General features: G+C 43.0%; 1 protein-coding gene across 2 annotated transcripts in view; it reads right to left on the bottom strand.

Moving 5' to 3' along the window:
* The window catches only part of LOC115636498 (transient receptor potential cation channel subfamily V member 6-like), a 44,590-nt gene extending 34,034 nt beyond the window's left edge, over nucleotides 1–10,556 (bottom strand). Inside the window, exon 1 of one of the 2 annotated variants that reach the window (XM_030536650.1) lies at nucleotides 9,281–10,556. In XM_030536650.1, coding sequence (XP_030392510.1) covers nucleotides 9,281–9,408 — 128 coding nt within the window. In that variant the 5' untranslated portion in view covers nucleotides 9,409–10,556. The remainder of the gene's footprint in view (nucleotides 1–9,280) is intronic. The other variant, XM_030536659.1, reaches the window with a different exon arrangement.
* Nucleotides 10,557–12,074: the final 1,518 nt, after the last annotated feature.

Raw genomic sequence — 12,074 nt, 5'->3', positions numbered from 1 at the left:
CTTCCCTTCTGTAATTATTGAACTTTACTGCCTCAACTTCACCTACCTCCTAAAGCCATGGTCTACATACTTGCTCCACATGCATCCTCATTTAATTTTCTGGCACCCAACAGGGGAAATTGGCTGTCATCCAAACCATATAATTATAATTATGAACCAGAGTTTTATAAGCTACAGCAGTGTTCCAAGTGTGTAAATATCAGGAAGAGGGTGAACCAGTTCAGATAATGTGAAAAACAAACCAAAAAAAGTCACCAAACCTTGGGCCAGTTGAAAATATTAATTATTTTTGGAACATTTTAAATTCTAACTAATTTTTACTCCCTGTTTCACTAAGCTGCCTCCTCTGGCTCCACTTTACATGACTGGAAGACAGGAAGACTGTTTATGTGTATTTCTGGTCTGACCAGTGGCAAGAACAGGGAATTTCACAAAGGGAAACCAGTTCCTGCAGTTCCTGCACAGGATTTCTAGCCTGCTGAGACTGGTCCTTCATTAGTGAACACCCCTTTATAAGACTGCATGGGGACTGTCCCCTAAGCTATAAGGAAGCACAACCCCACCATACCACAGTGTAGTGTGGGCAAGGAGGAAGATCGTGAAACTTAAACTGGATTCCTTGTAGCAAGGGAAGGAATGCAGCTGTTTGCAGGTGATCCTTGAGTCTGTGTGTCCTGTGTATTAAGGCTATGCAGTATTTATTAGATACAATCATTAGTAAATGACTCAGTAATAAATTGCAGAAGTCACACTTTGTTTTTCATCAGCTGGATGTGGGTGAAGTAAGGAGCAGGGGAAAACCCAACAGGAAACAGCGAGGATCGGAGCATGTGGGTCAACTACTGACTGGGAGAGTCACTGTACTCTCCTAACAGAAATGGTTCCAAACACGGGATTTCACAAACATCTTCTGCTAAGGCGCAAGAGGGGGTGGCTTCCATCTGTATTTGACAGCTTCTTAGCCAGTTCTTTACAGAGTTTTCAAGCTGAACCCTGGCTGACAGGATAAGGAGGGAAGGAATATTTTTTGAAAATAAATAATTTATATTTGCAAAGCCAGTGTGCTGATTGAAATGAAACAAGTCAGCTAGTGTGTAGTCAGGGGTTTTAGATCTGAGACCGGGCTCACCACAGGGGCATCAGACTAGTCCAAAGGATGAGATCTGAAAAGAGGAGCAGCAAGGGCAGAGAGAGGTCCCTGATGCTGGATCCACCCAACACTCCCACTGCACCTCTGACAGCTGTAGATAAAGCATCAAACAGAATCTTGAAACCTACCAGCCTTTACTCTCTGCCCCTGTGGTAGCATGTAAACGTAATGTAAACAGGGCTAATACATAGATTCAGAAGCTGGCCCAAGCTTCACTCCTCTGCACCCAGGGTCCTCAGCACAGACATGAGAACAGAAGCAAGCAGCTCAGCACTATGAAATCACCAACAGACACCCTTCTCCCTCCTCCCTGCTACCACCAAACTCCCTCCTCCACTTGTTCAGCAGCATGTAGCCTTCAGGTGAGGTAGAGAATGATGAGAAAGGCAAAAAAATATGAAAAGGAGCAAAACTACTTTTCAATTACAAAGCCAAGATGAGAAGGGAAAGAACGGAGAGTAGATGAATGGGTAACCATTTGGGATATGGAGACATGGCACTAAGGGACGGGGAACCCAAACTTCAATGCTTTGGAACTTGGGTGACCAGATATCTCGATTTTATAGGGACAGTCCTGATTTTGGGGTCTCTTTCTTATAGAAGCTTCTATTACCCCCCACCCCCATCCTGATTTTTCACACTTGCTGTCTGGTCACACTATTTGGAACAGAGGCTCCAAGGAAAAAGATTGGGAACTGCGTGTGAGAGAGAAAGAGACAGAGATAGAGAACAGCCCGACTGCATGTCAGACACCATTCTGATGCGAGAGATTCTCCTGTAGTTCAAGTGTTGGGGCTTGTGCTTTTGGGCAGGAGGCTAAGAATCCATGTTTTATTCCTGTTGTCATTTGTAAGCATCAAAAAGCCATAGTGTTCCAGCACAGTAACAAATCTGAAATCTTAGGTGGCCTCAGGTTTGTTACAATAAGTGTGGTTAGGTATTTCTAAGGTGCCTATCAGCCTGAATATGTGAAAACAAAGTGTACCAATAAAACTCAGAATAAATAAAACTCACTGTGTTGCTGAGTTACTAATTACAAATACAGACAAGAAGTTGCAAAGGAAGCCTTCCCCCCTTTGAAGGTTAAACTACCCACCCTGCTTGCAAACAGAAACTCCTCCCCAGGGATAGTATCCAGTCAGAAACCACATCCCAGGATTCCTCCACTAAGGAACCTAAAGTGTGTACTGAGAGTCTAAAGCTGGGCCAGCAATTCATCATGGATCATTTATATATTCACCAAGACAATAGTAAGTTTAAATTGTTCTCTGAAACTTCTCTCCCATCCTTCAACACAAATCTTAACCCTCTCACTAAGAACCAGCTAGATCTGAATCACAGGGCCCGCACAGCTTCCTTGCAGGTCTTCTTCATTAACCTTACCAGCCAGTCCTAGAATAGCACCACTTCCCTGACAGCTGCTTGTTGTGGAGAAGCACTTCCACTCCTTTCCCAGAGAAAACATGAAGGCCAAGATTTAAAAAATTTGGCTGCATAGAGCTAAGCTCCTAAATCCATATTTAGATTTTTTTTTTAAAAAAGAGGACTAATGTTCACAGGTGTGGAGCACATACCTCCCACTGACTTCAGCAAGCACTGCTTGCTCAGCACCTTTGAAAATCAGGTCACTTATTTACTACTTCTGAAAATCTTGGTCTAATGTTTTCACTGGGGTGCAGACAAGGAGATGTAAGAAGAGAGGTGCCTATCACACCGCCTGTAGGTGAAGTGACAGGCCATTTGTTTGTGTGTAAACACTGTGACTGACTCCAGGGGAATGTAGCTCTAACTCATTGGCATATTTAGGCCTTAAGTCACTGATCATTTCACTTAGGCCAATGAAAAGCCAAGGGCTGATTCTAACTTTCAGAAACTGTGAACTAGTGGCTAGAGTACTGGAGTGGTACTCAGAAAACCTGGGTTCAGTTTCTGGCTTTGTTGGTGACCTTTGGCCAGTCATGTGCCTCAGTTTCTCAATCTCTAAAACATTACCAACTTCCTTTGTAAATTGCATTGAGATCTACAGATGAAAAATACTATTGCTATTGTTGCCACCAGTGTAGGGCAGATTGGATCCACTGATTTAGGGGCAAAAGGCTCTCTGTAGCCCTTCACAGATCCTGAGCCATCCAATCTCATGACATAAAGCTGAGTTTATTTCATACAGCTATGACACTGAGTACATAGTAATTAAAGTACTTCAAATGGAAAAAAACAGCATGGATGAGACTCAGTGTTTGGCTACACTTGCAGCTGTACAGCGCTGGGAGTTAAAGCTGTCTTTGTACAGCTGTGTAGGGAAAGCGCTGCAGTGTGGCCACACTGACAGCTACCAGCGCTGCAGTGTGGCCACATTTGCACCATTTGCAGCAGTGTTGAGAGTGGTGCATTATGGGCAGCTATCCCAGCGTTCAAGTGGCTGCAATGTGCTTTTCAAAAGAGGGGGGTTGGGTGGAGTGTGACAGGGAGCATGGAGGAGAGAGAGAGAGAGTGGATTTTTGGAGCTGACACTGTGTCAGCAGTTGCCTTGCAAATTCCGACCACTTCCCCTACCCCCTCTCATTCACTCTTAAATGCAAATAGCCTTCAGACCAGATAAACAGCTGCTCCGATGGACTCTCCCTCCTCCCCCACCGGGCTGTTTCTCTCCTCAAGCAAACACTAGTTGTGGACATTCCCTGCCTGCCTCCGCTGAGCAAACAATTGCTGTGTTTGTTTTTTAGATAAGCAGCTCCGGGAGCCCTGAGTTCACAATAAAACAAAGAAAGGCATCATAACAAAACAAAGAGAGTTCTTTAGTTAAAAGCATTATGGGAAAATTCCAGAGGTCAGTTACAGCGTAGTAAGATTAATCCCTGTTTACACTGGCACTCCAGCGCTTCAGCACCAGCGCTGTTCTCTTTATTCCTCTCATCCATGTGGAGTACAACCTGCGCTGTAGCCAGGGAGATACAGTGCTGTATGTGCCTTGCAAGTGTGGATGGGGAGTAAGTTGCAGCGCTGTAAAGCCACTACCAGTGCTGCAACTCTCAGTGTAGCCAAGGCCTAAGGAGTTACACAATCTCTCCCCCTTCCCACGCAATAAACCAAGGTAAATATGTGGCATTACCAAGATGTGTTGATGGTGAGAGGGGTATAAACTTCTTATTGCAACTACTTCAGAATGACCTGAATAGCTCTCTGCAAGTTAAGTAGGTTGTCCCAAAACTCATGGCAATAGAATCTTTATAACACCTCATGCTATTTACATGTAATTATAATAATGCCTTTAATTCCTTTTGTGCCTTTTAACAGATAATCTCAAAATCCTTTTACACACATTAATTAATTAAACCTCATAATATTCCATGAGGTACAATAGGCATTACTGTTCCTAATGCACAGATGGGGCAAGTGGGAAGCGTGCAGAGGTGAAATGATTTTTTCAACCAAAGTCACTTAGTGAGTCAGTAGAAGAAATGGAAAGAAACCCAGTTGTCCTGGTTCCTAGTCACCCTTTTGCTCTAACTCCTGGCCAGCACTGCATACCGAAGTTTTACGTATTGGATTTTTTTTTGATGTTCAGTGGAATTCTCTTATGGCAGAGGGTCTCAAACTGGGGGTGAGAATCCCTCAGGGGGTTGTGATGTTATTACATGGTGGGGTGGTCGCGAGCTGTTAGCCTCCACCCCAAACCCACTTTGCATCCAGCATTTATAATGATGTTAAATATATAAAAAAGTGTTTTTAATTTGTAAGGGGCGGGGTTGCACTCAGAGGCTTGCTGTTTGAAAGGGGTCACCAGCACAGAAGTTTGAGAACCACTGTCTTATGGCATAGTTTCTATAAGCAGATTCCAGAGAATTTGTATAAGTTTATTACTTATCCTGGAGAAAGCCAGCTAAGATCAAATAAATAATGCTGCTATACTTGAGATATTGTACCAAGTTCCTGTAGGTGTGTGATTCCCCTTAGATTGCTACCTCCTTTGAATTATCTGAGATCAAAGAGCTACACAACCACCCTTCCCCAGTAAACTAAGGCAAATATGTACGTTACCAAGACACCTGGTGGTGTAGAGGGGTATAAACTTCTTATTGCAACTACTTCAAAATGACCTGCATAGCTCTCTGCAAGTTATGCAGGTTGTCCCAAACTCATGGCAATAGAATCTTTAACACCCCATACCATTTACATGTAATTATAATTATACCTTTAATATCTAGTGAGCTTTTAAACTGATGATCTCAAAGTCTTTTCACACACATAAATTAATTATGGTAAGCCTCACAAAGTCTCATGAGGTAAAATAGGTATTATTGTACTCTGAATTATTTTCAGTCCTTAACTCACTAAAATCCCAAGCTAAATGTTGCTTTTTTATCAGTTCTCCTTTTTCGCCTTTACCATGTCCCATCAGTTGGGGTTGGAGACTTTTGTTCTTTATCTCCAAGCATTCTTGTCAAGCGCTTCTTCCAAGCTGACACCAATCTTCTTCATGTCCTTCTTCAGCATCTCGAACCACCTTTTTCTAGTTCTTCCTCATGGTCTTTGTCCCATGACTACTGGTTCTTGAACTCTTTGGCCAACATATCTCAGATTTCATTGCTTCACATGACCCAACCGTCTCAGTTGATACTCGCTCAGCTTTTCCATGATGGGGTCTAGCTGCATTATGGCTCATACTGTTTTGTTGCATAGACATTCAGCTCTCATCTTGTCCGATGTCCACCTCAGCATTGCCATTTTGGGAGTGTGAAGCAGTGCTTTTTTTTCTTTTCCTCATTGGCCAGCACTCTGACCAGTACATACAGAACAATTTTCTAGGAATGCTGTCATAAGCCTTCTCTAAATCCACAAACACTCAGTGCAGCTCCATGCATTTCTCCCTGTACACCTCTTACACTATTCAGGATGCAAACACTGCATCCATTATTAACTTTCTTAGCATAAACCCAAATTGTTTGTTTCATACCTGATGCTACAGTCCACCCCACCCACCACCACCACCACCACCACCTTCTCCATAATTCTTTTCAGCCATTTCACAGTGTGACTCATTAACGGGATGGTAATTGCTGCATTCTTGCACATCTCCTTTATATTGGCTTTTTATAAGGTAATACACCTAAATCCTATGCAATTTTCAGAGTTCACCTCCACAGATAACCTCACAAGGCAGACATATGGATGTGAGCTGCCAAGTTCCCAGCATCCCATACCCAGTTGCATGCTGTGTAGGGGAGGAAATGCTGCTTAGCAGTAAAGGAATGTCAGGGGAGAGGAGAAGTGAACTCAAAGACCCTTCTTTCTCAGTGTGAAATGCTGTCATGTTTGCTACACTCTGTCACTCCTGTGGGCACTGTTATATAATGCAAGATTAAACTGTGGAAATAGCTCAGTAAGATTCAAAGAAGGATGGACATACATGAGAAATTACTACAGCTCTCAATTCCTCTGCTTGTCAACTGGAAGAGATCAGGAAGAAATTCTGTTATTGTACCATCATACAACTATTACACAACAAGGCAATTTATAAAATCAGCTGCTACCCGAGATAGGATTGTGGACTAGACAGATAAAGAGAGCCAAATTCTGCCCTAGATTCAGCACTGATTATAATGGGATAGTTGGAGTGCAAGGAAAAGGAGAGTATTACTGTCTATCCAGTATGTATTTTCTATTGTAGTGGTAGAACAAGTTAAATCAAGAATGGCCCGGGACAGTATCTGACCACCAAGACTTCAAAAACAAAATTACCCAAATGCAGTATAAGCCTCACTGGCTTACACTAGTTTTTTTTCCAAAAACTTGGAGCAGTGAAGGATTTCTGGGACAGTTCAACGAGTAAGTCGCCAAATCAGAAGATTTCTGGTTTCCCTTCATTTCTGCCTATACATGGATTACAAAACTCAAATCCACAAAGCAGCCTCTTTGTAAAACATTTCCTCCCTCTCCCCAAAGGAAGGGACTAGATATATTTAGGGAGAAAAAATATAATAGAAATACATCTTATAAGCTGCACTGGACAGAGTTTTTATTGAAAAGAATGGGTAGGTTTATATATTGGCCCTATTCCTGAGAGAATTTCCACAGGCTATTATGACTTTAAAAGAATTTTCTCTTCTGTAATATTACCTCTCTGTAACATTTTTTATTAAAGGCTTGATCAAATTCAGTGGCACCTTATTCAGCAGCTAGGAGATTAAGCTCTAAGGGCCATCTTTTTGTTCTCTGATTGTACAGTGCTTCGCACAGTGGGGTCTTGCTATTTTAATACAAATAATAATAACAACAATAATAAAGGGAGAGAATAAAGGTTTAAAGATTAGACTCAGGGCTTCTCTCTATGGGGAAAGTGACTGGCAGAACTCTAGTGGTATAAACATAGTGCATCTGCTATAACTATGCAGGTATAACTCCCTGTGGGGACTTTACTGTATGCCAGTGTTGCCTATATTTCTTCGAAAGTGACATAAGCTGAATAGAAGGGGGATTGGAAAGGAAGGAATGTTCACATCCCCCCACAATTATCAAGTGTGTACATTTGGAAGGGATAAGCCGAAGAGCTGTTTGGATCTCTATGAACATTCAGAAATTATGTATGAAGAGGGCTTTTACAGGCAACTATGAAAAACAAGCTCTCAGAAGATCATAGAGATCTCTAAGTGAACGTGTGCAACACATCAACCTAAAGACTGTCATCTCTGTAAAGGTCTGTTATAGAAAGAACCTACCGCTCCACAAACTGAGCATGCACAGTGTACACTTCATCCTCATTGCTGAAATGCAGCTGCATCTCTTCCTGCATTTCTGTCAGCAGCAAAGAGCTTGAGCCAACACTTATTAAGGTGATGGGCAATATACTTCATACAGACAGAAGATCTGAGCACCTATAACTCCCCCTGGAGAAGAAGATTAAGCCCATTGCTGCTCTGCACTTTGGGTAGTCACCTATGCCTGTGCCAAGTGGGTGCAAAATATTAGTCTGATCCAGTAGCATTTTATACCCACTTGGCACAAGTGGCTGTGCAGGGTGCAGGATAACAATGATTTGGGCCTACTGTGCTCAGGGAGAAAAGAAAGGCAAAGGGCTTCTTTTTTTTTTTTTTCAGGTGATTCATTTTTATTTAAAATTGCATGTATTAAAAAAAGGATTTCTGAATTCCCCTGTACAATATTAACTATTAACAAAAGCAGCAGACTACACACTGATTACACATACAGGCTTGACAGTGTTGGAGTCCAGGGTACCTTCCCCAGTGCTATATACACATGCGCACATGACGTCCACCCCAGCCCAAGCAATTTCTCTGAAACAAGCCATCCTTTTTTCAAAGCAAGCAGTTATGGCAGCAATAAAGCACACACAATTAGCAAGTACATGAATTTCATGCTGATGCTTCATAAGATGTTTTGCACAAAAACACGTTCATATTGCCATGACCTTTCTGAATGGCAGCTGGAGAGAGAGCATAAATGAGATATTTTTAAGGGAGTGAAATCAGTACTTGTGAAAGCAAGGAGCAGATACTGCTAGTCACAGGCAGGCATAATGCAGGCATATGCTGTGTGTTTCCACACATACAGTTCTTGAATATGCAACTCAATATTGATCTCCAGCAACCCAACTGCTAATCTCTACCTGGGCTCCCCACACAGATGTGTCAGTGGATCCCACACCTATCCTGCAGCCCCTTGTTATTCCAGCCTTGGGAACTACAATCATTTGTCCCGATTCCCTTCAATACTGCCCTACAGAGCTCCCCCTGGCAATTCCAATCCTGGGAACTTCACACAATTCTGCCGATGCCTCTCTTATCCTAACACACCCGCTGTTATTATAGCGCTGCATCCCTCTTGAGCAGAAACTGCACATTGTGCCCAGTTATGCAGTAGGTTTTCACAATGCATTCATGGGGACGAAACTGAGACCCACTCAACTCATTTCATCGATGAGCAGAGATAAAATCTGAAGTCCAGAGATATTCCTCCTTACAAAAATCTGAAAGAGAGACAGACAGAAAAGTGCTGCAAGCACTCGCTGAGTTTATCTACCGTCAGAAAGGCCTGGGCAAAGAGACATACAAGCTTTAACAAAGAAAGCAGCATGTGGAGGAGAAAAGGCAAGAAGGCTGGGCAACACCGTACCTTTTCTGCTGCAGCAGGTGGATTTCATCCAGACGCCAAGCCCAGTATCTTTTGCCTTGTAACTTGTGTCTGAGCCTGTTCCAGAGCTGGATGAAAGGTTTGCTATTCCCAGGCAGAGGCAACCCCATTGTTTCTTTTTCCTTCTCCTCCTTTTCTTCAGCTGGAGCAGCCTACTATACCAATGCAGAAGCCAGCAACCCTCACCCAGAAAGATTTAAGGCAGTCTTACTGAATGGCCCTGGGCGGACTCTTCTCTCCCAACTACCGCTTATTAACTCTGCCCGGAATCGCCTATACGCTGCTAGCTCAGATGTATCAGTTCAAAAAGGAAAATGGAAAAAAAAATAAGCTCTCTAACAGTAAGCACCTCTGGCTAGCAGGTCATCCTGAGCCATCAGAATGAAACGGAGCAGCGAGCTGATCTCCAAAATAACCCACTCCAAAAGTGTGTTTGATTTGGAGACAGCCACTTGGGATCCTATGCTTCAAGTTCTCTGACCCTGCTCAGCTGTTGAGGAAATCTAAGGCTTCAGCTCCTAATATGCCTTTTCCATTTCTAAGGTCTAGGATTTAGAGAAGTTTCTTCCTTATCCACCCCTGGCTACCTCTGGGAAGGTGCATCTGAGAGGTGGGACCTGGAAATAGAGGGCTGCGCATATCAGGCAGAGCAGCATCTAGCTCTGTTAGCATGTAAGAGTGTGTCCTGAATGACACTTATCTGCTGGGAAGGCACCAAGGCACAGTACAAAGGAGGCCACACCTCCCAACTGGCCTCTCCGCAAATCACATCAGAGACACGGCTTGTGTTTTAGGAGCTGGCTTGCCTGCCCCATCCCCGCCTCTCTCTCTTACGCACACACACACCACAAACCCAGGCGCACGCATGCTAAAATAATTTCCAATCTCCAAATCTTTTACGAGGTGGAAGAAGAGTTTAAAGATATTTGTACAGAAAGACTTGAGCCTCCGGACTTCCCTTTCCTCCCTTTCCTCTTCCTAATCTCCCCCCCCCCCGCCCCGATTCTCTCTTACTTTCTCTCACTACCTTGTTTTGTCAGTACAATGTATTTAGAAAGAGAGTGAAATTTACCATTTGTCTGTACTATTCTTTCATTGTTGGAAAGAAGCGCAAAATGATTCCATGGGCTTGGTGCATTGATAAACAAGAGCAAACACAGTAGGGGATATTACCTGAGAGCAAAGAAACTATGGGCCAAACCCTGCAACAAGGTCCTGATCCTTAAAGACAATGGGAGTTTTGCCATGATTCAATGGGAGCAGGATTAGGCTCTTAGTCTTTACTCAGGCTACATTCCCATTGAAGTCAGTAGGAATTTTGTCTGAGTAAGGTCTGAAGGATTTGGCATTGGACATTAAGCAGAATCAGCAGTTAGGAGCAGAAATCTGAAGTGTGGGGGGGGGGAGGCTTTGGGGAAGAAAGGTTAGTAAAGCACCAAAATAACCAGGGGAAGGAGGAATAAAGATTAATCTGCAGGGGCTGATGCAAGTGACCTAACAGGTCTTTCTGATCTCTCCAACTCCTAGGATTCTCTGAATCATGCAGTCTAAGTGTAAGTGTCAAACTGAACTGACCTGCTAAATGTAAATGTCTATACCTAGGAAAGAAGAATGTAGGCCATACTTACACAATGGGAGACTCTATTCTAGGAAGCAGTGACTGAAAAAGATTTAGGGGTCATGGTGGATAATCAGCTGAACAAGAGCTCCCAATGTGACACTGTGTCCAAAAGGGCTGATGTGATCCTTGGATCCTTAAACACAGGAATCTTGAATTGGAGCTGAGACAGAGAGATTATTTTACCTCTATATTTGGCACAAGTGCAACCACTGCTGGAATACTGTGTCCAGTTCTGGTGTCCACAATTCAAGAAGCATGTTGGTAACTTGGAGAGCATTCAGAGAAGAAACATGAGAATGATTAAAGGATTAGAAAACTTGCCTTATGTTTATAGACTCACAGAGCTCAATCTATTTAGCTGAACAAAGAGGAGGTTAAGAGGTGACTTGATTACAGTCTATAAGCATCTACATGAGGAACAAATATTTAATAGTGGACTCTTCAGTCTGACAAAGAAAGGTATAACATGATCCAATGGCTGGAAGTTGAAGCTAGATAAATTCAGACTGGAACTAAGGAGTACATTTTTAAAAGTGAGCATAATTAACCATTGGAACAATTTACCAAAGGAAGTGATGGATTCATCATCACTGACTATTTTTAAATCAAAATTAGATGCTTTTCTAAAAGATACTGTAGAATTATTTTGGGTAAAGTTATATGGACTGGCTAATAAAGGAGGTCGGACTAGATGATCACAATGATCCCTTCTGGTCTTGGAACGTATGAATCTCTGAACTCTGGCGGGGTTCATTCCTCACTGCAATCAGTGAGGGCTCAGGGTACGTCTACACTACTCGCCGAATTAGCGATCAATCTATCAGGGATCAATTTATCGCATATAGTGTAGACATGATAAATCGATCCCCGACTGCTCTACCATTGACTGCAGAACTCCAGCTTGGCGAGACGTGGAAGCAAAGCTGATGGGGGAGCCACAGCATGCCACGAGGACACGAAGTAAGTAATTTTAATTCAATCTAAGATATGTCGACTTCAGCTGTAAGATTAGCATATTTTAGGTCAAACCTCCCCCCCGCCCAGTGTAGACCAGGCCTCAGAGATTAATGCCAGCCAGGAGAAACAGCTGGTGGTAGGAGGGATGCAGCCTTTGGATAATTAAATCAACACACACACTCCTTCTGCTTTTCCTGG

Source organism: Gopherus evgoodei, chromosome 1 (assembly GCF_007399415.2).
Source record: "Gopherus evgoodei ecotype Sinaloan lineage chromosome 1, rGopEvg1_v1.p, whole genome shotgun sequence".
Classification (NCBI taxonomy): Eukaryota; Metazoa; Chordata; order Testudines; family Testudinidae; genus Gopherus; species Gopherus evgoodei.
This window is presented reverse-complemented; position numbering and strand designations above follow the sequence as displayed.